This window comes from Falco cherrug, chromosome 7, assembly GCF_023634085.1.
Source record: "Falco cherrug isolate bFalChe1 chromosome 7, bFalChe1.pri, whole genome shotgun sequence".
Lineage (NCBI taxonomy): Eukaryota > Metazoa > Chordata > Aves > Falconiformes > Falconidae > Falco > Falco cherrug.
The window spans coordinates 11,995,377-12,018,520 of NC_073703.1; the positions used below are offsets into that span (position 1 = coordinate 11,995,377).

Genomic DNA, 23,144 nt, shown 5'->3' on the forward strand with positions numbered 1-23,144 from the left:
TTTCGGGGAGACGGGGCTGAGACCCGGGGGGCGGCGGCAGCCGGCAGCGCGTCCCGGGCCGGGTGCTCCGCGGCCCCATGGCCCAGCGCATCCTGGCGCTGGCGGCCGAGGAGGTCCCCGAGCGGCTGCAGGAGGCCCTGCAGAGCCTGGGGGAGGGCGAGGTGCGCGGGTGTCCCGCGGGTGGGCCCTGTGTGCGGCGGGGGCGCGCCGCCGGGCCTGTCAGGCTGGCGGAGGCGGCTTCTCAGGTGAAGTGCAGCTCACGGCGTCCCCTTCTCTTTGCAGCTGGGCGACATGGTGACAAAGCAGGCCCTGAAGGGGAGGGAGACGGCAGCTTTGCTAAGAGGGATCTTCAAAGGTGGGTGATCGCCGAGGAGGGCTGTGGCCCCAGCCCGGCTGGTTGCCGAGGGGCCGGTGGGTTACAGGCCGGCTGGGTGAGGGGGGTGGTCAGCAGCACAAGGAAGAATCACTTTTGGTAAAAACCAGCTAGTCAGGGCTGTCACAGGGAAACATGACAGCCAAAAATAGACGTGGGGAAACAGGAAATGGGACTAATGTATTTTTAATGAACTTGCTGTGAGTGGGCTTTAATTTTGGGAGCCTTTAGGTGCCTTGAAGTAGGACTGAGCTGGTCAGCTGAGACTTAATTGCCAAACTGATTCTGCTTAACATTGTGACACTTCCTGATCTCCAGCAGCAGGCTGAGTGAACCGTAGGGTGTGATAACAGAGTTGAGTGCTTCTGCTATTCTATCCAAGAGGTTCTTAATTTCTGTGCTGTTTATTTTATCTGTTTTGCCAGATAACATAGGGAGTTGTAGTCAGGTGACAGTTTAGCCCTGCTAATTCCCTGCTGTTTCGCAACACGTTGTTACTTGATTAACTTTTTTTCCATTCTTTGTTTTCCTTATTTTCTTGTTATAAGGCTCCCCCTGTTCCCAGCAAAATGGTGTTCTCAGGAGGCTTCAGGTTTACAAGCACTGCATCCCACTAGTGGAGTCAGGGGACCTGCATTTGGGCAAGGTGTCTGAAATCATAGGACTCCTGATGCTGGAGGTAGAAGCTCCTTTGGGCTGGCTTTCCTGGGCTCTGCTGGGTATCATTTAATGTGTAGATTGAGATGCTTCAGAACTAGGCCACTGAGGAAAATGAGTTGTGTCCTTTCCCTGGATCTGCCCTGGACTAAGTTAGCTCGTGTGGGAATTTGTGGTGTGTGTAAATATGATTATCTTTGGATATTTACACTTGGACTTGAAACTCCAAACCTGTAATTACATTATCTTTATTTATTGCTCTGTTCTATAAAGGACGGTATAAAATAGAGAGCTCGGGGCTGAATTTCCCTTTTAAGGGCACATTTAACTTTAAGAAATGTTGTCCTTTGCTATTTGTTGGTAATGGTTTGAACGTGTGTGTGTAATTCTGTGCACTGCCTCAGGCTCTTTCACATTTTTATATCTTCTCCCAGTCTCGCCAGCTGCCAGGCCATGCATTGGCTGAGCTTGCCACCCTGTTTGTTGATGTTATTAAAGGCGGCAGCCTGTCTAACGGGAAATCCTTGGAGTTGTTTTCCACTGTTCTCACTGCGTTGGCCAGTTCGAATGAGAGCCTAGCTTATGGGAAAGGTAACACCTCTCAGTTTCTTCATAGCCTGACCTTCCTTCCTCTGGAATCAGGTCCTAAAAGACTGTTGCTTTTTCAGGTGAACTGAATGGGGAAGACTTTAAGAAACAGCTGATAAATACCCTCTGCTCCAGCAAGTACGTACGTTGCATGGCAAAACAGTGTGCTTCATGCTATGCTTTGAAAAAGACATGATGATGAGCTGGATGTCACTGTCTGTGTCCTGTTCTATCATCTTTGAACCTGTGCCCTCTGTGACAGTGTCTTCTCTGGCTGGGAAGGCAAGGCAACACCCTGTTCCCAGATCTTGTAAGAGTTGCATGAACTGGTCTCAGGAAGTGCCTATTTGTACTCGTTTCTTAGTTTTTGTGGGGGCTGGGACAGTTCAGAACCATTGTAAGTCTGGGTGGTTAGGGTGGCAGTGGTGATTTCTGGTGGAAATCTGGCTTCTAGTCTTAATATCAGAACATAACGGAAATGGTGACATTGAATGATTTTGTAGGAGGAAGGAAGGGCTAAGCGATAATTCTGCTCGCTTTCAATTTTCTGACATATTTTTGTATTACTAGGTGGGATCCTCGGAGCGTAATACATCTTGCCAACATGTTCAGGTAATTCTTTTTCCCTTCAACGTCAACACTTTCTTGTGCTGTGGTCATGTCCATGTCCTGTCTCACATGTAGTTTGGGGCAGGTATGAATAGAAGGTCTGACCATACCAGGCACAGCCCCATGGATGGCTGGTCAGTGAACACCACATTGGATCCACTGGGATACAAAACACAGCTGAGCAGGCGTTCCCCAAAGACTGAGCATGGCATCATGTTTTTTATTCCCTGTGTGGGTGAGCTTTAGCAAATCAACAATACATTAATGAGCAAGCATAATGTGGAGAATGTCTAAGCACCGAAAGTTGAAGAATATCCTGGGACAGTGGTAGGGTATTGAGGGATCTGTGGCAACCGCTTCTGGTGAGGAATTTGGGAGCGCTCGCTGCCTGTCTGCACTAGGACCCTCTGTCTAGTTATGGGTTGAATCTGCTGTGGGATTCTGAAGGAAATCAGTAAAAGTGATTAGGCTGCATCTTTGTTTCAACAGGGATATTCCATTATCAGGAGAGGAGCTGCAGTTTGTGGTGGAAAAGATCCTCAGGATGTTCTCCAAGTTAGACCTGCAGGAAATTCCCCCTCTGGTCTATCAGCTGTTGCTGCTTTCTGCAAAGGTAAAAGCTTACAGGAGCTGGCCTCCCCCCAAGGATATACCATGAGAAAAAAACATGTATAGGATGAATTTTAGCAGGGATTCTGATTGTTCCTAAACTGTGCTGTGGGGAGCAGGACACAACAGGACATCTGCAGGGTTTTTTTTTCTCTAAATCCTGAAGCTGACTGCTGAGAGAAAGGTACAATCTTGACCTTCATTGTGAGGAAAGAAGGAAAGCTTTGGGAAATAAGGGATGAGCACAGACCTAACAGACAGCAGAGAAGATTGTTTTTTTCGGTGTTCTGAAGTGTGAGTTTGCTTACTCTCTGGTCTACACGCTGTAATAATAGCTCATGCAGTTTGACTGTCTTCAGGGTCGTAGTCTGACTTGTACTAGAAATGTGTCAGCTCCTGTGCTCTTCCTGCAAGCAGTCTGCCAATCACCTTTGACAGGGTGATCTGGCTCTTGCTTGCTTCATTTGTGACTGAGACAATGCCAGAATGATCCAGCCAAAGACAAATAGTATGTGTGTTACAGGAGGTCATTTGGGTACACTGGCCAAAATGTATTGTTAGATTTAAGGTTAGGAGTTTGAAAGCCTTCCCAATTGATTATAACATAAAGGATCCTTTCTAATTAATAACAACTTCAAAAAAACCCAGAACATCTGAGAGCTTCAGCTCCTTCCAGCTTTTCAATAAGTGCGGTCAAAAGAAATATGCAAACTAGACTAGAGTCACTTCATCTGGAAATGAGCCACACAGGAGCTCTCTCCCATCCCACCTCGGTGATTTATGAAGGGAAATGAAGGATACCATAACATTTGTAATTGGTGTGGGAATAGAGTGTAGTGGCTTAATGTAATGTCCTGCCTTGCAGGGCAGTAAGAAGACTGTTTTAGAAGGAATCATCAGTTTTTTCGATCAGCTGGATAAGAGACAAAAGGAAGAACAGAGGGTTCCACAGTAAGTTCTTTCTCTGTCATCCCCTTTCTTTACTACCGGGGTATTTGTAGTTACCTTGGTCCTGCCCAGGGTTCCTTGAGTTTGAATTGTTAAACCTTGTACACGTATGTCCTTCTTGATACATAATAAATTATTTATGGCTTTGCATGGCTTTTTTTTCCTGATAAAACTTACAGATCAGTGGACCTTGAGGTCACCACAATGCCCCTAGACCAACTCCGCCATGTGGAAGGCACCGTTATTCTCCATATTGTCTCTGTTATGAACCTGGATCAGGACCTAGGAGAGGAACTAATCAGACACCTAAAGGTAGGACAGAGATGGAGCAGGCACTGTTCTTGAAGATGCTGTAGCAGGGTGTTTAAAACTGAATTGGCTATCTGTAGAAGGGATTTAATAATTTTTATGATTGCAGTCATGTTCTCTTTAATAAATGCTATGGTATGTTTGAAAAGGCATGTGACTGATAGCTTCCCTGAACTTGCAGGATGCTGCAGTTGAAGATAACAAGCTTTCTGACTGTTGCTTGCTGTTTTCTAGGCTGAGCAACAGAAGGACCCTGCTAGAGCCCTGTGTCCCTTCAGCGTGGCTCTTTTGCTATCAGTTGCAGTAAAACACAGACTGCAAGAGCAGGTATGTGGGTGATAAGCTTGCAGAGAATTTCCATGGGGATGTACACTGCGCTCCTTCTGAAGGAAATAAAGCATGGTTAGTTCATAGTCCCATCGGAATTAGATTTAAAACGGTTTCAGGATGCTTGTGGGGAGGCAGTTAGATCACTGTACACTGTAGTTTACTGAAGACTATAAAGATCCCAGAGCAATATCAGGATTTTCCAGAGTTGTGATCCCTATGGGTTGGTATTGTAGGATTGGAGAAAAGCAATGTCTTCTTTTTCTAAAGTTTTGGCTATGTGGTGGCCACCTGAAGAGCATCTGGCAGCAAGTTACGCTCCGTGAAGCACTTAATGAGGTTGGTGTATTTGTCCTGAGAAAGAAGTGAGTTAAGATTTTTGGCAGGCTATACTCGAACTTGTGGTCTGGCTGGTCCTCTTACTGGAGCATACCCAACACTGTGCGGGACCCATTTCAAAGATCATTTCCTCACACTCAATTATTTTATGTTCCAGATATTTAATTTCTTGAAAACATCAATCACAAGAAGCTGCAAGGACCTGCAGTTCCTTCAGGCCTCCAAGTTTCTGCAGGATTTGTTTCCTCAACAATATGATGTAACCACTGTAATTCTGGAAGTGGTGAAAAATAGGTGAGTTGTTGCCATGTGCTGCAGAACACTCAATGGGCTTTGCCGGGGGGAGAATTTCAGCCTTGCTGGAATGCCCTGGGATGCTAAATACTGCTGACCAGGTGCCGACAGAGAACAGCGTCAAAATCCAAAGTTTTTATCTCAGTTTCATATTGGTGAATTAAAAAAGCAACAAAATGCAGCTGTATAAATCTGCCCCCTCTACCCCAGATCTCAGCATCTGGTGGTACAAAGGACTAAATTGATCAGGATCCTATCTTTCTTACCGGTGGAGCAGCTGATGGTATGAGCCATGCTGCTGCTGTAGTTTATGTTCTGATCAAGTGATAGGTTGAGTGATAGGCTCACTGTTTTCTTCCCCAACATGGTTAGTCCTTTTAACATCCTGTGGGATAGCTGTGTGATCTGTCACCAGTTGTCCTTCAGCTTGATGAGAGGCATTCCTCTTCTGCCTTCCTCTCTGACTTGAAGATCTCAGGATCAGTAGGATATTTGTGCATCAGACTGTAGCCTGCTGTCATGTTCAGATCAGACTTGAGAGCACGTCATTTTCTATAGCAAGGAAACCTTTGGACTGGAAAGGAAGTCTGATGGTTGGAGAACCAGGACTACGAGATGTATTGTGCTGAGCACCTGTCCCTCAGCTTAAAGACAGTCATGGGGTTGTGAGGGATGTCATCTTCCCTGACATGATCAAGCATTTCTCATTGCTGCTTTGGACCCTGGAATGACTGCAGAAGATTTTACTTTAGATTGCTCTGATCTAAACCTGTTCTGTGACTTAAGTTGTTTCTTTCCTGGTCTGTTTAATGTTTTCCTTAGTGCATTTGGCTGGGACCATGTTACTCAGGGCCTGGTGGATCTTGGCTTCAGCCTAATGGAATCATATGAACCAAAAAAGCTCTTTGGAGGAAAAGCTGCTGATACCAGTTATGGCCTTTCAAAAATGCCAGCCCAGCAGGCTGGCAGACTGGGAGCAAGTATCCTGCTGGAAACGTTTAAGGTAGTGTATGTTTTGGAGAGAGTTTTTCTTGGGTGGGGAGGGAACTCCATTCTTATTCTCTCTTGGTAAATGATTTCAAAATCTTGCCTGCTGTATCCATCATGAGTGTTTTACAAACAATACTAGATTTAGTCTCCTGTTTGCCCCTGTCCAGATGGAAGAGGCGATCCTCATAAAGACTTAACCCTGATCTGTTCCAGTCACCACAATACTTGTGTAATCCCTATTACAGTTTCCAAGAAACTGCAGAGAAGGTAGAGAAATTCAGAGGTACAAAGAAAATCTCAGAGGTGGGATTGAAACCAGCATCTGCACTGAAGTGGTAAATTTGCATCCCACAGACAATTTGACCCATTATGTTCCAAGTGTACTGTGTGTGCTGGTTCTGACTGGCCTGGGATGAAATCTGAATCAACCTGTGTGAATTCAGCTGAAAGGGGACTTCTGGCAACCACTCCCAGCTAACCTGTCGGATCTGGATTTGCTTTGTACTGCATGATACCTGTGCTGTGAGGTACAGGAATATTTTAAATATATGCAGGTTTTGATTTTTGTTTATTGTTCTTTCTCATTTCAGGTTCATGAGCCCATCAGAAGTGATATTCTTGAGCAGGTCTTGAACAGAGTCCTCACAAAAGCAGCATCTCCTGTCAGCCACTACATAGGTAACAAGAAAGAGAAAGACGTGTGTCCTGCTCTGTGGACACTCAGAACGTAGCTTCTCAGAACAAGTTATAGAATCATAGAATAGTTTGGGTTGGAAGGGACCTTTAAAGGTCATCTAGTCCAACCCCCCTGCAGTGAGCAGGGACATCTTCACTAGATCAGGTTGCTCAGAGCCCTATCCAGGCTGACCTTGAATGTTTCCAGGGTTGGGGAATCTACCACCTCTCTGGGCAACCCGTTCCAGTGTTTCACCACCCTCATTGTAAAATATTTCTTCTTTACGTCTAGTCTAAATCTACCTTCTTTTAGTTTAAAACCATTGTCTCTTGTCCTGTTGCAACACCCTGCTGAAAAGGTTTGTCCCCATCTTTCTTATAAATAACCCCCTTGAAGTATGGAAAGGCCATAAGGTCTCCCAGGAACCTTCTCTTCTCCAGACTGAACAACCCTAACTCTCTCAGCCTGTCTTCATAGGAAAGGTGTTCCATCCCTCTGATCATTTTTGTGGCCCTCCTCTGGACCCACTCCAACAGGTCCATGTTTTTTTCTGTGCTGAGGATCCCAGAGCTGGATGTAGTACTCCAGGTGGGGTGTCACCAGAGCAGAGTGGAGGGACAGAATCACCTCCCTTGACCTGCTGGTCATGCTTTTGATACCACCCAGGGTGTGGTTCGCTTTCTGAAGTTCCTGCTGAAGTGACCTGAAGCCAAAAAAAATCAGTTGTTCCTTCCCCTCTTACTGAGATGTCTGCTGCAGTGATTCATTGCAGGTGAAAAATATGTTTGCAGGCAGTTGCCATGGAACAGCTGACACGCGGAAAGTTGGTATCTGTCAGTCAGTAACTTCTTACACATTCCTAGCCTTGTCCTCCTCATCCTTGGGTAGGCGCTTGAGAGTCACTGGGGCTGCTAAGGTGCCTGTGCTGCCACCTCTTCTTTTACACCTCAGTGCCCTCTGGTGGGGTGAGGCCCTTCAGCAGGGTTGTGAGCGTTTTGCACTGTGCCTGCGGCAGAAGTAGGTTTGCGATGCTCATCCTACCGCGACCTCTCTGTGTAATGGAAGTGCTTTGATTATTCTGTAATTGTTATCTCTATAAGACATCTCTTGCTCAGAATTTTCTGGCCCCTTGGCAGCAGCTGTTCTTTTTGTCCTTTTATTTTACAGACTTGCTGTCCAATATCGTTGTGTCTGCTCCTCTTGTGCTTCAGACTTCATCCTCCAAAGTCACAGAGACCTTTGACAATTTGTCCTTTCTGCCCATTGATACAGTGCAAGGGCTCCTCCGGGCAGTACAGGTAAAGCTTTGCATTTCTCCATGAATATCCTTGCTAGTTTAGTTCCAGTGACAGCTCTAGGCCACAATTATATGCATGATCTAATAACCCTCCTTGTAAAATAAACCTTCATACTCTGCTGTAGGTTGTTCAGTGTAGCGTGGGACTGTTCTTCAAGCATGGATTTGCATGTGCCCTCTAGCAGAAAGCATATGGTGTGGTCTGGAATAGTACCAAAACTGTTCCGTGCTGACCTTTCATCTGGAAGATGCCCAGATGCTGCACACTGTAGAAAACTAAGTATACAGGGTTTAGCTGAACAGCTGTAGCTGTCATGATGATTTTTCTCCTTCCAAGCTACAAGTCAGTATTTCTCTTTGCCTGGGCTGAGATATTGAGCCTGGCGTTAAACTCTTGCCTGCTTTGTCCAGTCTGGAGATAACAGTTCTTTCCCCAAACCTTTGCACTGTGTCCTCACTAACCTGCTAAGGTGTCTCGCTGCTACAGCTCTCTTGGTTTAGTTTTGTATTGTTTTAACATGTTTTGGTTCTCCTACTGTACTGATGACAGTATTAGAAATGCAGGGCCAGATGGGCCTGAGGAAGATGAGCTCATATGCCCCAAGGGCTTGGCATGCCTTAGTGCTTTTCTCTCCAAACTGTTACCTTCCTTTCCAGCCTCTGCTCAAAGTCAGCATGTCAGTGAGGGACTCCCTGATACTTGTTCTCCAAAAAGCTATCTTTTCCAGGTAAGCTGGGAAGGGGATTCTTCGAAAAGATTTCTACAAATCATTTATGTTTTTGGAGCAGAAATATTTTTTGTTTATTTTGGCTGTCATCTTACTGTATTCTTCCCGTAACAAGGTGGTGATGTCTCCTACCCCTTTAGCATAGGACTGGAATACAGTCACGGCTCTACTGAACTGAGACACAAATTCCAGCCCCCAGCTGAATGAGCTTTGGAAATTCAGAAAGCTGTTGGGAACACCAAATAAGGAGGCAAAATTAAAACCAATTCCAACATGTGTCTACACAGCTGAGTACCTCCAGATGCTAGGAAGGAACCACTGATCAGAATGCTGAGCTGCCACCTTCCCTCTGATCCCTTACAAGGTGGTAGAGAAGCAGGCTTGTTGTCTTGGTAATGCTTTGAGCAAACCATCCTTCTGTCTTCATAATGTTGTGATCGTAGGCTGGATTTTGTTGGGCAGTGGCTGCCTGGCTATGAATACGGAATTCATAATTTAGGATTATTATTCAAGGCAAGGCATGTGGTCCTGGGAAAGACCCAGGGTTTCAGCGAGCAAAGCAAAACACCAGGTTTTTGCGAGGAACTTTCCAACTCTGAACTCCGTGAGACTGTCCCATTCCAGTTTTCAGGGGACATTTAATGCTTGGCTTGGGCTGGGGTTCTCCCTCAGTGTGAGCATTGCAAGGATAGAAAGGAAATCAAATGTTGTAAGAGTATTGAGCAAGGGAGTTCCCAGCAAACTGTCAAACTTAACTACTTGGGACTGCGCTGCCCTCTTGGGGAATACAGTTCCACTGGGCCCAGTCACTGTATTTGTGGACCCTTTTTCATTGCTGAGTTGATCTTGTATTTATTTCTGAGCTTCTTGCTTCCATTTTTCCTTAAGCTTCTCTTTTCTCCCTCTGACTTGCAGGCAGCTCGATGCTCGTAAAGCTGCGGTTGCTGGCTTTTTGCTTCTGTTAAGAAATTTTAAGGTTCTGGGCAGCTTGTCCTCTTCCCAGTGCAGCCAGGCCATTGGTGCCTCTCAGGTAAGTGCTGTTCTGCAGTCCCTGGTGTGCACGTATGAGGCAGTCTTGTGTCTCATATGCACTGTTTGCAACAACTCAGGAGTGGAGTGCTTCCCCAAAATGGAAATAAAACTTCAGTAAGGATTAGTCCTGGAAGGAAAAGTTTGGAAAATACAGTGTGTGAGAAGCTGGCCTAGGGATGTTGCTTCTCAGAGTCATTTTCTCTTACAGCACCAATATTGTGGGGAGCGTTCACACTGCTCCGTGATGATGATAAAGAGCCTGGCAGCACACTAAGGACTATTTCGGTGATGGTTTAGGGGACAGGACCCTTATCATCTCGCTTCTGTGTTGTGATATTTGAGAATCGTAATGTGACTAATATTCCCTCTCAGGTCCAGGCAGATGTTCATGCCTGCTATAATTCTGCAGCTAATGAGGCCTTCTGCCTTGAAATCCTGGGCAGCCTGAGGCGATGTTTGAGCCAGCAAGCGGATGTTCGTCTCATGTTATATGAGGTAAACACAGTTTCTTCAATCTCCTTTTAAACAGCCACTAGCTCTTCTGCAGTCTGGTTCTACTGTAGCCCCAGGTAAATAATGATCACATTATTGTGGAAAACAACCTATCATGTCAGTTATGTTCTTCATGGGACACATGTACCAAGGACTATATGTTGAGGTTTTTTCAATCCTTCTGCTTCTTTTTATTTTGGACCACTATAAGCCCAAAGACACGTCGATGTATCTTCCTCATCTCGTATGTTGCTTAAGAACAAAAATGTGTCAAGGTCTCTCCTCCTGCAGTGGCCTAGGAAATGGGAAGTGTGTTTGGTGCCCTGTGAATGTTATGACAGGCATTGGACAGATGCAGAGTTGCTGGGAGTTAATGATGGGCTACAGAGAAAACCTTGACCGGATAGTATGGGGAAACTTCCTTAGAGACTGCATCAGGAATCTGGCTTTTCTCCTCTTCCTTTTGCAAGTTTCTATAAAGGCTTGTCTGTCCCTTAGATTTCGTGTGACAAATGGCCTAATATAAAGAGCCATTTCTGGGTGCGTATCTTAGCTCCTGAGGTAACTGTGGGGTGCCACCTCGAGAAAAAACACCAGCTGAGGTCAGAGAGATTTTGTTTCCTTATTGACTTGGTTGGACTTGACCTTTGGTGAACTGCAAGTTTTGGGTGTGCTCGTCACTGTTGCTATAAGACTTGTGCTTGCTTTATCCGTCCACTGAGTTTTCTCAGTTTGAAGGATTTTTTTGCCTCCTACAGTTTCCCCACTGGCTTGTTTTGCCTTTGAAGCAGGATTTCACAGTTTGAAGTTGGATCTAGTGTTAGTGTTAAATAGCAGTGAAAGTCACTCTGGGCCTGATGCCACCGCTGCTAGGGAGATACAGCTTGTGAGAGGGCCCCTGTGAGGAAATTCATACGCTTTCTGATTCATACCTTCTTTCTGTGGTGCCTTTGCTTTGCCAGGTATGGGGGTTTACACTGAGCACATTGTTACTTCCTCATGGTTCCTTGCAGTGCCAAAGGGTCATTGCTGTCTTACGAGACCAACTTATTATGCATGTGGTTCGTTTTCTTTGTTGTGTAAGCCAACTTGTCCGTCCTTCCTTCCTGTCTTCAGGGGTTTTATGACGTCCTTCGGAGGAACTCCCAGCTGGCCAGCTCTATAATGGAAACGCTCTTGTCCCAGGTAAATGCTATGTGGCATGGCTGCAGAGACTAAGAATTCTGCACTGCGACCAGTATAGCAAGCAATTCAGTTTAAATATTGGGGAAATAGTTCTCGCTTACACTGGAAATATGTTTAAGCACTGTGGCACCTCTCCAAGGTGTTCAGATCCCTGCTATGTTGAGAGAGCAGACTAGGTAAACATCTGGAGACAGGTTCATATCCTATCACAGGGTGGAAGAGAAAGAATCTCTTGGAGCCCTTTCCAACCCTTCAGTTCTGAGATGTTGCGAGAAGTGTGAGCCCAGAAAAGTGCTTTGTGCACTCCCGGTTCCTTAGCAGTGCACAGCAGTTACCCTCCCATGCTTCCCCAAGGATGTGTGCTGACACAGTAATTATTATTGCTGTCCTCCCATCAGGAGAATACCCAAGTCCATGTAGGATCTGGGAGGATTAACTCATCCCCCAACACTGTTGCTCATGGCAACAAGACAATCACATTTCTTCAATCCATTGGACAGGCAGTGCTTTCTTTGAGACAAGTAATTTTCTTCCCTTTAATCATCCGTAGAGTTCATGCTGACTAATTCCAGCTTTCCCATGACAGTATAGGGTCTGAGAAAGGAACACGAACAGAGCCAAGACAGCTTTTGGGTAGCAGAGGGCACTTAATGGGAACTTGGTGTAAATGTATAAATTTTTATAGCATCATTATATATATATATATCTCTCTCAATATATATCACTTTCCTTTGGTTCTGATCCTATATCAGTACTTGGAGCATATCTCCTTCCTGTGATGTGGCAAACAGCCAGGAATTGGTGCAAGCATGGTCTCTCATGCATTTGTTTTAGTGCCAAGTGTAGCCTCCATAACTGCCTGCATCCTTAGGCCAGGAGGCTGGGTGCCATAACAGGACCTAGCGCTCAGTACAGGTGGCGGGTAGCAGAAGCCATTTTTCTCACCATTTAAAGGATGTGTAACACTGCAGGTGAAGTGCAAGTGGTGCTGCATGTTGAGGCAAGACAGCAGCAAGTAGTCAGATAAACTTGTTTTAGGGCAGGGACGTGTCCTGGCTGTGAGGTACATCAGCAACTCAAGAGGGGATTTTAATCACTAATAGAGCAGGTGATGTGGCTAATGTACATGTACAGCGCCATTATTATAGTGCCAATTTTCGCTCTGTAGAATGGAGTACAAAGATTATCGTATTCCGTTTTCAAACAACCTAAGAGGCTCAGTTACCAAGTAACTGGTTATTTTTATTTCTTGTTTTTTTGTGACAGCTAAAGCAATATTACTTGCCCCAGCCAGACCTCCTGCCTCCACTGAAACTTGAGGGATGTATTATGGCTCAAGGAGATCAAATCTTTCTGCAAGAACCACTGGTGAGAGCTATACTGGCTGGCCACAGCTGCAAGCTTGTCTGTTACATAGCATTTTGGTTGTGCTGCTATGAACTGAATACCTTGTGTTTCTTCAGCCTTTTCTAGCCTGGAGCAATTCTTTTAATGACAGTAGAGCTGGGCATCTCACCCCTGCCTCAGGCTGTCTATTAGAGCTCTACTAGCATAGTGGTTTAGGGGGACCTGTGTGAAAATTGCTCTAGGAATAGTATAGTTCTGTTATCCTCTGTTGAGCTCACCCTGTGTGGTTTTTTTTCTCTCCTTCAACTTAATTCCACATAAAATAGTCTTGCAGTGTGTGTGTGTAGCACGGGGAAGAATCTGCCCTTTGGTTTTGCTCCTTTGAAATTGTTGGAGATGAGACCTCAACGATTAATTGCATTTCTGAGGGAACAAATTCAAATTAATCACTTTGTTTTCCCCTAAGGAAGCTTCCATGCTGTCCTGCAGTAGGAAACATGTCCCTCTTCCCAGAAAGAGAGCAGACACTTCAGCTAGAGTGAGAACCCTTTTGGAAATTCCCTTTCAGTCTCCTTCAGCAGCTGAGGTAGCTGTGTTGAGGGAGCAGTGGGAGTTATGTTTTTCCCATATAGACGAGCTGAGGCAAACAGCGTTGTCTGAAGCTAGAAGTGGGTCGCTGTGTATAGGATTACAGATCCCCTCATTCTGGGAGTGAGGCATATTCTTGAGACTCGCGCGAACCTCCAAAGGCAGCTATGGCTCTTTGCATCCAACTGTAGTAGTATGGCCTGTGTCCACTTCTGCCAGCAACCTGCAACTAGAAGGCTGAGTGTGACGGTGTGGCTGCTTTTTTCAGGCCCATCTGCTCTGCTGTATCCAACACTGTCTTGCCTGGTATAAGAGCACTGTGCGTCTATGCCAAGGAGCTGAAGATGACGAGGAGGAGAAGGAGGATGTGGGATTTGAGCAAAACTTTGAAGATATGCTAGAATCTGTCACACGACGAATGATCAAGAGCGAGTTGGAAGACTTTGAACTGGTAAATCAGATTTTCAGTTTGACTCAGTGGAAGAAGACACTGAGTTCTTGTCAGGTTTTGAAAAGATTTTTCACTTGTTTCCTTTACCACCTAGGATAAATCGGCAGATTTTTCTCTGTCTTCTGGTGTCGGTGTGAAGAATAACATCTATGCCATTCAGGTGATGGGAATTTGTGAGGTCCTGATTGAGTACAATTTCAGCGTAGGGAATTTCAGGTAAAACACCAAAACTTACCCTCCAGCCTTAGCTGTGCTATACTGTGCCTAGCTCTTCGGAGTGCAGCCTCATTGCAAGCACAGGATAATAGTGCCAACACAGAATCAGAATGATATTTTCTGAGTGTGAGTGCCTTGTGGCAGAGGCATTCACAGAACCATGAGGAGTGTCTTCCTTTCCAATGTTTTGTATTGTGGGAGATGGGATGTGGCATTCTGTAGAAGATCAGGTCAAAGAGGAGTGTTACTGTTAGGAAGGTGGGGAGATGTCATAGGTCACGGTTTTACCATTTAGAAAGTGCCATTGTGTAATTTGGCAACTGAAGCTTCAAATGGGAAACTGTAAGACTGGATTTTCTCCATTAATGCTTTCTACTACTTTCTTGCAGTAAGAACAAGTTTGAGGATGTCCTAGGCCTGTTTACATGTTACAACAAACTCTCTGAAATCCTGAAGGAGAAAGCTGGAAAGAACAAATCTACCTTGGGCAACAAAACTGCACGGAGCTTCCTGTCCATGGGTTTTGTATCTACTCTGCTCACAGCTCTGTTCAGGTGAGAAGCTGTCACATCTGGAGTAGCTTTAAGGCCTATTCACAAGCTGCTTTTGTGGTGTCTGAATGCTGGCTGTCTTGGGCACTGCGTACACAGTACACAGGCATTTTCATTTCTGTACAAAGCATGTGTGGTAACAGCACTTGTTGTCTAGAAAGCATCATAGTCCAAGCAGGAAACAGAGCTGTGCAACTCCTGGTACTGACAAAGCAGCTTTTCTGGACCTTGCTTATGACTTGTAAGACCTCAGAGAGTCTCTGCTCTTCTAGTCCTGGGCTGTTCCCCAGACAACAAACTCCAGTGTTTGAGCTCCAGTCCTCTATGGAACAGAGCCAGACATCAATCCAAGCCATGTTTGTTAGTGTATTTGGAAAGGCTGGTGGAACTTTATCCTCTGAGTGGTCACTACAAGCTACCAAAACAAAGGGTCTTTTCCACCCTGAATTCAGTCAGGTAATTATTTTAGTTGTAAATGTGTATTTAGATTTTGAATCTTATAGGCCATCGCTGCATTTTATCAGTGCATCCTTAATTCTGTGACAGTGCTCTTGATTCTTCAGGGACAATGCCCAAAGCCATGAGGAGAGCCTGGCAGTTCTGCGCTCCAGCACAGAGTTCCTGCGCTATGCTGTCAGTGTAGCTCTGCAGAAGGTGCAGCAGCTGGAGGAGACAGGACAAACTGATGGACCAGATGGACAAAATCCTGAGAAGATGTTTCAGAACCTCTGCAAAATCACACGGTGGGTCACTGTGGCACATGAAGACATCAGCCCTAAAAAGCAGCAATGCATTTTGGGGATTTTGGATTCTCAGCTAGGGTTTTGAAAGAAGAATGCTGTCTATAACTGTTCCAAACAGTTATTATTACTGGGTTGAGATCATTGCCTTTCTTTGCTCCTGAGAAATCAAGTGGAGGCACTACAGTTTCTGTGCCGGAGTGAGTGATACAGCTCTAATAATGGTACTTGGCCTGGAAGAATCAAACACCATCAAACTCTCATTTTCAGCCTCTTTCTGACTTTTGGTTCATCGCTTATTGTCACAGAGGAGGTAGGATAGTTACAGGCTGGATTCTTGAGGCCTCTGGGATGCAATGAAGTTAAAATTCACTTCTAGCTACAGTATAAAACAGATAAGAGGGAAACAAGCTTTAGAAAATGTTTGTTTAGGACTTTTGCAAGATGCTTGAAGACATTCATGCATCTAATTCTTTGGAAATCCAAGAATGTTAACCACGTAAATGTCTTTTGGGATCTAGGTCATATCTGCATGGGGTCTTTTCAGATCCCAGTCAGTAGAGAGCACAAAATGCAAATTACCCCTGCCATGAATAATGCCTGTTTTGTGTCTCGCCCCAAATAATAGTGGCTATTTTTGTTGCAGTCATTAGGACTACATGTGAGCTACATGTTTTGCGTGATTGGACACTGAAGTAGAATAAGATCATCTGTGCAGGCGACAGAACTAATGAGAAGAAAGGAGAGGGAACAAAAAAGGGAAGGAGTGGGCTTAGGGGAGCAGGAGAAAGATGTTTGCCTACAAATAGAAGTGTCTCTTTTGGGCCAAACAATTTTGCTTTCTTCAAAGCTTTTCACTTTGCTTTGCCTGCCTTTACCTTTCTGATTTTATTTATGTAAAGCTCTATAGTGATAATCTGACATTTCACAGATTCAAACTGCCAAAATAAAAGCTGTTTTTGTCACTGACGGATTTGACACCAGTGGTCAGTGTTTGGGTAGTCTGAGACAAAAGGAAAGCCGGGTGGAAGAAAAGAGTGTATAAAGACAGACTTGAAATGGGATTGGAAGGTCCCTTGGCACCTGGAAAGAATTAAATTATTTAGCTGTGCAGGAAGAATGCAGTAGCTGTTTTGCTGACACTGAAACAAAATCTTCTTAAAAATAAATCTTTTCTCCCTCCACTTTCCTATAGGAAAAACCCTTCCAATTTAGTTACATTAAAAATACAATCCTAAGAGTAGAATCTGTGATTAGCCCTGTTCTAGTTCTTGCACTGTGCAGCCAGCTTAACTGGAGCATGTGATGTTAACTTCTCTCCCATCCCATAGGGTTCTGCTTTGGAAGTACACTACAATTCCTACTGTTTTTGAAGAACCAGGGAAGAAGAAGGGCAAAAGCATTTCACTTCTGTGCTTGGAAGGTTTGCTGCGGATCTTCAACACAGTGCAGCAGCTGTACACTGCCAGGATCCCCCAGTTTCTACAAGCACTGGGTAGGCACACGGTACAATTCTGCTCTGGTTTCTAGCCTTCATGTTCCTGTCCACATGGGCGCAGTTATGGACCCAGTGCCCTCTATCCATAACTAGGGAGAGGTGGTGGTCTGGTCCTTGTTTCTCAGTAACAAGGTGGGCTTAACAGCATTGATTTGCACACCCGAGGCAAGTTTCAGAGTTATCTTTACCTGCTTTTATAGACCCCTCAGTCTGTCAGCAGAGGGTATAGCATTTGTCTATTTGAAGTTTGCCTTTAACGGATTTTTGTGCTCACCATGGTTTTGCACTCTGTAGTCCTCCTCTAGCTGTGAGCAGTTGCAATCTTTCCCACTTTTGGAAATAAATCCTGTACTCTGCTCTTGGCATTTAGCTTTTTTCTGCACCTCTCTGTCTCTGCCAGATATTACTGATGGTGACGCAGAAGAAACGGATATTAATGTCACAGAGAAAGCTGCCTTCCAGATCCGACAGTTTCAGGTAGGTACCACTGTGTGCTGCAAGTGTTCCAAAGCGCTGATAATTCTGGCAGAAAATGCTGCTAGCTCTCTGTTGCTTGACCACAGCATGAGTATGTGGTAGCAGCTGTGACACTGATTCACTGACAGTTCAGAAAAGTTTCTGATCCCTAAGGAAAGCTCCTTCAGGGTGCTGTGCAGAACTGGATCAAAGTGTGCATGTATTTACAGAGCTATACGGTCCTCCAGTGCGGCATAAATGTACCCGAGTATTATGAAAGGCACATACCTGGGCTTCTGTGTAAGCACTCATCACAAAACCCAGCATTTGCTTTTTAGAAAAGTCCCCTTTTTGTATTCTTTGTCATTCTCCTTGTTGCCAATTCCTTTATCTGCTGCAGCTTGTAGTTATTTGCTTCTTAAAATGGCCCTGCAACAAGCATGCATGCTCAGGGACTCTGTCTTTCCTTCTCGTGATCAGAGGTCCCTGGTGAACCAGTTCAGCAGTCCTGAAGATGACTTCAACTCCAAGGAAGCACAGTCACTCATCACAGTTCTCTCCACTTTGTCCAAACTCCTGGATCCGGCTTCTCAGCAGGTACTTCACGACCTTTATGGAGTGGCAGGAATGGGTGTCATGGCCATAGGTGTGGGAAGATTACCAGATTCGGTTGACATCTGAGGGCTCTGACATGTGTGCATGTTCTGCCTTCTGCAGACCACACCATGTCATTTGTTACATTGTCAAGCATTCTCCTGTCACACACCCGCAAGGATAGTTAAGAACAAGTTGTCTTTGCACCCTACTTCTGCACATTCTGGCCTGCCTTAGGGCACCTGGAGTCTGAATGACTTGTTCACCTGAGCTATGGTATGGCTTCCACATGGGAGTAGAAGCAAAAAAAGCCAGCAGACTCGTGACCAGCCCAAACTAGCTGAGTGCCTAATTCCTTCCATGCAAGGAGGCATTTTCTCAACTGCCCCGATTTTACAAGCTAGGGACTGCACTAAGAGTGTGCCAGAAGTCTGGAGTCATCATTTACCTTAAATTAAATGGAGCTGTTATTCTGTCCAAGGGAATGTATAGGTGTTCCCCTGTCCTGGATCTCAGCTTTTCACTTCTTAGTAGGTTAAGTGTCCCTTGTGGAACTTCGCAGAGCATGGCTGGGTGCCTTTCTGCCAGAAGGGGACTCTGCCCATCTTCCTTTGCTGTGATTCATTGTCTTGAATTTTATTTATTAGTAGTTTTGTGCTTCAAATTCTGTTTCAAAACCATGATCTCTTTTCTCCCCTTATACAGTTCCTTCAATTCCTGACTTGGACAGCCAAAGTTTGCAAAGAAAATGCTCTCGGTAAGTAAGCTTTGGGGAGCATGTTTAGATGTGGTGTGTCAGGTCTGATATTAGAATCTGAGATGATCTGCTCTTGTCTGTCCTGGTTTTACCTTTTCGTTACAGATACCAGGTCCTGTTCTGTGGCAGAACGCCATGACATTGTGGTTATTAGCACAAGTATTAGGGAAGAAACTTCATCTCTCTAAATATTAGTGTTGCTGAAGAAAGAGAAGCCACTTACTTACTTGACTTTTCTCCCTTGTTATTTAGCACATCTGTTGCTCAGATCTGGATTTACACTCTGGAAAGAGCGCACTGTGGCAAGAGTTTGTATTGCGCTTCCTCAGTGCCTCTGGTCATCATTTTTCTATGAGCTGAGGGCTCCCGTGAGCCGTACTTCCTCTTGCAGTATTATATGGGATGCCCGATGTTGTAAACTCAGCTTCTGTGGCTGTGGTATTTTGATAGGATTTTCACCTACTGTGTATCATTTCTGGGAATGCAGCCTGTTAAATCCGTATTGAATCTGAGTCTTTCCCTCACTGGATGTCTGATGTTCCTAAATAGCTAGGGGAGCTGTGCTCCTAGTAATGTGTTGTTTTCTTTTCCCTTCCCCACAGAGGATATCGCTTGCTGTAAGGGTTTGCTGTCTCTGCTCTTCAGTCTCCATATTCTATACAAGAGTCCTGTCAGTCTGCTGCGTGAACTCGCGCAAGACATCCATGCTTGCCTGGGAGACATAGATCAGGTATGATGCAGAAGCAGCCTAATTCTTCATCATTTAGTGCTGTCAGGGCAGAATTGAGCACATCTCCAGCACAAACTATGTGACAGCAGCTGAAGTTTTACTCATCAGAATTTGTTTTCTCTCCTCTGACCAGGACATAGAAGTGGAGAGTCAGTCCCATTTTGCCATAGTGAATGCCAAGACTGCAGCCCCTACTGTCTGTGTGAGTCCAAATATTGTGTATGGAAAAACCTGTAGTGTCCAGGGCTACTCTGCCACGAGTGGCTTGTAGGTTCCTGTTCTGCCAAACTCCAAAGACCTCTTGTTATTGATATTTCTGTCTTAGCTGCTGGTTCTGAGTCAGGCGGATAAGGTCCTTGAAGAGGTGGATTGGCTTATCAAGAAACTCACCAGTCTGGGATCAGACACATCAGGTAATAAAAGTGGTCCACTTCTTACTGTTACACCTTTTTCAAAAACAGATGAAGACAGAGAGCAAAAAGATCTTTTGGGATTTTGAGGTAGCATCATCTGAGGGCAGGTTAAACCCTCCCTTGAGCTGGTTCCACACGAACAATGTAAGACAGAGCGTGTTGTCACAAAATCCCTCCAGCGATTATTTTCCCTGTGCCACGCTGGTGCTTTGTGCACCAGACAAAGGTGGTCTTTTGTGCCTCCCACCTGCATAATTGGATTCATTAGACATACATTCACCAGGTATTCATCTCTTCTAGAAGACTCTTCTCAAGCATCAAACCAAACTCAGGCTCTGGAGAAAGGTGTAATTCTGCAGCTGGGAACTCTGCTGACAGTTTATCATGAGCTGGTACAGACAGCACTCCCTGCAGGGAGCTGTGTGGACACGCTGCTGAGAAGCCTCAGCAAGACATACGCAATTCTCACCTCCCTCATCAAACATGTGAGTGCTGCTGTGCTGACAGGGGACTGGCTAGGATCTAAAAACTTTTCCCCCATCTGCTACAGCAAGCTCACAGTGACCCCTGGCAGTAGCTGTGCTCAGGACTGGCTGTTGATCTCTTGCAAGAGTTGAGTCATTCCTTTAGCTTTCGTGCCCTCAATTTTGTGACCTTTCTGAGCAGTGATAGTTGTGCCAGTGGAGGTAAAGGAAAGCTGCTCTCCAGCTGAATTTGGCTGTGCGTGTCTTGGACTGGCTCTTTCCAGTGTACCTTGTCGGTTCCCCTGTATGCAGCAGTGTGCCATGATGGACAGCACTAGCAGGGTTCTCGCAGTGCTCCGCAATCCTGCCCTAGCCACTCATTCCTATCTAAGGCTTGAAGCATCAGACCTGGCCACTGGGAGCTCGTTTGAGACAAGGTGGTGAATACCCCAGAGGGCTCTCAGCTCTAGGAATGCAGACATGGCATCTGGGATGTAGCAGGCCACTGGGGAGGATAATTCTCGCAAATTCTGCCCTTGCCACTGTGCCATTGGATAAGCTGCTTTGAGCCCTGCCTGGAAGTACATGTTGCAGGATGGGAACAGTGTACCTAGAAGAGACTCTGTCATGTTTTCCTTGCAGTATATCCAAGCTTGTCGCAGTACCTCCAATACGATTCCCGGAAGGCTGGAAAAGCTGGTGAGTGTGAGCAAATTGCTGGAGGGAATGGCTCATTGCCTTAAGTTAGGAGTAACGCCAACCTCTCTGCTTCTTCGCAGGTGAAGCTCTCGGGTTCCCATTTGACCCCACAGTGTTACTCATTCATTACTTATGTACAGGTAAGGCCTACATTAACTGGCAAAATCACAGTCAATCTGAAGCTGAGTGCTGTATCAACTGCAGGATATGGGCACCTTTGGGGATTATTAATCTTCTTGACATGACTTGAGTTTCCTACAGTTCAAGCTTTACCATGTCAAATAATAGCATAAGACATTTCAGCACCATTGGGACCGAGCAAGCTGCTTTCTGCTTGAGCAGGGAAGGAAGAGTGTTTGAGGAGCTGGTTTTTAGTTGGTTTTTTTTTCCCCTCTGTTCATGTGGCGGTTTTTTGGATGACATTAGTACTGCTGTTAACCACAATGGCAAATAAAGGTCAACAACACTGCAGTCACCACAGTGTAAAATAATGTGGGTGCCAAAGACTGCAGTGCCAGAGATGGGGATTTAGCTGCTTGGAGAGGAATTGGATGCTGGAGTGAGGACCACAAGAACTGTACAAGAGGGGTAGCATATTGGGGAGGGTGTAGGGGTGTGCAGAGCTAGCATTCCTGGCGACTTCTCACACATTTCTGAATGTATAAATTACGACGTTCATTTTATTTTCCTTCTTTTTTTGAGATTACTTCCAGTTCCATCCTTCTTGTATCACTACCTTTCTGTCATCTAGCTGGTAATGCTGTTAGCTGGCCAGAGCAAAGACTTCTCTGGCTTTTCTTCCCTGCTTATCCTCTAATACCACATCTTTTGGCATCCTCCTCCAGAACATCCACAGTGAGAGCTTAAGCTTTGCAGAAGAGAAGAAAAGGAAGAAAGAGGATGAAGCTGCTGCAGTCTCCACAGTCATGGTAAGATTGACTCGCTCTCTATTAGAATATGGGCTGTATTTGAACTTGGGATCATACCTCAAGGCTTGTGTTACCTGGTGGCTTCTTACAAATCACCAATGGCAAATTGTCATTTGGGCCCTTAAGTAAAAATCAAATTTAATCTGCCTTAACTTCAGAGAGAAGTATAAAAAACCTCAAACAAACAAATAAAAAACAACCAGAAAAAGCCAAGAAAAATGCCACCTTCGCTAAATGCGGCCTAAAAGCTCACAGACCTGAAACAAAGATCAAGTCTGGATAGTCTGTCTTGCCTGGTATTTTATCATTTGGGGTAAGCTATGAAATTACAGAAATGGGCTAACTTACTGGAACCAATAGTGCACTCTGTTTCAGTGTTTCTTAATTTTCTTAGTACATTTAAAGATGAAGTAGTGGATTCTGCTAAAGCAAGGCAGTTGAGAATAACTGGATGATTTGGTTGGGAACAATTGAGCCAGCTGGTAGGTTCCGGGTCTTTTACGTCCTTCGTGCTCCCAGCCAGCGTTTCCTCTGTCTCATCAGTTGTCCCAGACATTCCTGTGATCTTAAGGGTTTAAAAGCCACAAGCATGATCTTCCCAGTAATTCCCTGAGTGTATAGAAATGGGCTGAAATGCTGCATGTACTTTTTTTTTACCACTGTCGCCATGGGAAACAAACATTAGTGGTGGTGAATAAACAGGACAAAAATATGGTGAAACATCAACGTGCTCGTTGCATGGAAGGTATATGCTTGTGACGCCTTTGCAGAGCTGGAGCAGAGAACTCTTGCCCTGATGGCTGTCAGGCGTATCAGGGCTGCGGACTGCAGGCAAAGTACAAAACAATAGATGGGAGAGCCTTGCTGCAGAACCATCGTGAGAGCCAACTTTAGAACCAGTAACAACACTGGCAGGGCTTGCTGGGACAGGACTGGTACGGAGCAAGGCTACTGAAGACACTTTTCTAAACTGGGAGTGTTGTGGTCTTCATGTCATGCTACAGTGTCATTGTTCACTTCCAAACCTGCTCTGTCACACTTCCTTCTGCGTTCCAGGCTAAGGTGCTTCGGGACACCAAGCCAATCCCAAACCTGATTTTTGCAATAGAGCAGTATGAGAAGTTCCTTATCCATCTCTCCAAGAAATCAAAGGTAACATAAAGCAGAGCTCTTCTGTGACCTAAACTCAGTGGAACAGTGGGATCAATGGCATGGTGGGGGGCTATTGCTGGTCCACCTTTCAAAGTTTCTGTTAATG

General features: G+C 45.2%; 1 protein-coding gene across 2 annotated transcripts in view; it reads left to right on the forward strand.

Annotated features, from left to right (window-relative positions):
- FANCI (FA complementation group I) overlaps positions 1 to 23,144 on the forward strand; it is a 25,483-nt gene continuing 2,339 nt past the window's right edge. The window contains exons 1-35 of one of the 2 annotated variants that reach the window (XM_055716108.1): positions 1 to 161; positions 283 to 355; positions 922 to 1,052; positions 1,465 to 1,621; positions 1,699 to 1,756; positions 2,189 to 2,230; positions 2,717 to 2,840; positions 3,702 to 3,787; positions 3,964 to 4,096; positions 4,328 to 4,420; positions 4,917 to 5,053; positions 5,876 to 6,056; positions 6,634 to 6,721; positions 7,887 to 8,017; positions 8,674 to 8,744; positions 9,660 to 9,774; positions 10,149 to 10,271; positions 11,385 to 11,453; positions 12,720 to 12,821; positions 13,657 to 13,839; positions 13,934 to 14,055; positions 14,445 to 14,609; positions 15,170 to 15,349; positions 16,678 to 16,841; positions 17,245 to 17,321; positions 17,781 to 17,897; positions 18,600 to 18,651; positions 19,254 to 19,381; positions 19,515 to 19,583; positions 19,707 to 19,794; positions 20,095 to 20,279; positions 20,901 to 20,957; positions 21,038 to 21,097; positions 21,803 to 21,886; positions 22,943 to 23,038. In XM_055716108.1, the coding sequence (XP_055572083.1) occupies positions 78 to 161; positions 283 to 355; positions 922 to 1,052; positions 1,465 to 1,621; positions 1,699 to 1,756; positions 2,189 to 2,230; positions 2,717 to 2,840; positions 3,702 to 3,787; positions 3,964 to 4,096; positions 4,328 to 4,420; positions 4,917 to 5,053; positions 5,876 to 6,056; positions 6,634 to 6,721; positions 7,887 to 8,017; positions 8,674 to 8,744; positions 9,660 to 9,774; positions 10,149 to 10,271; positions 11,385 to 11,453; positions 12,720 to 12,821; positions 13,657 to 13,839; positions 13,934 to 14,055; positions 14,445 to 14,609; positions 15,170 to 15,349; positions 16,678 to 16,841; positions 17,245 to 17,321; positions 17,781 to 17,897; positions 18,600 to 18,651; positions 19,254 to 19,381; positions 19,515 to 19,583; positions 19,707 to 19,794; positions 20,095 to 20,279; positions 20,901 to 20,957; positions 21,038 to 21,097; positions 21,803 to 21,886; positions 22,943 to 23,038 (3,825 nt within the window). In that variant the 5' untranslated portion in view covers positions 1 to 77. The remainder of the gene's footprint in view (positions 162 to 282; positions 356 to 921; positions 1,053 to 1,464; positions 1,622 to 1,698; positions 1,757 to 2,188; positions 2,231 to 2,716; positions 2,841 to 3,701; positions 3,788 to 3,963; positions 4,097 to 4,327; positions 4,421 to 4,916; positions 5,054 to 5,875; positions 6,057 to 6,633; positions 6,722 to 7,886; positions 8,018 to 8,673; positions 8,745 to 9,659; positions 9,775 to 10,148; positions 10,272 to 11,384; positions 11,454 to 12,719; positions 12,822 to 13,656; positions 13,840 to 13,933; positions 14,056 to 14,444; positions 14,610 to 15,169; positions 15,350 to 16,677; positions 16,842 to 17,244; positions 17,322 to 17,780; positions 17,898 to 18,599; positions 18,652 to 19,253; positions 19,382 to 19,514; positions 19,584 to 19,706; positions 19,795 to 20,094; positions 20,280 to 20,900; positions 20,958 to 21,037; positions 21,098 to 21,802; positions 21,887 to 22,942; positions 23,039 to 23,144) is intronic. The other variant, XM_055716109.1, reaches the window with a different exon arrangement.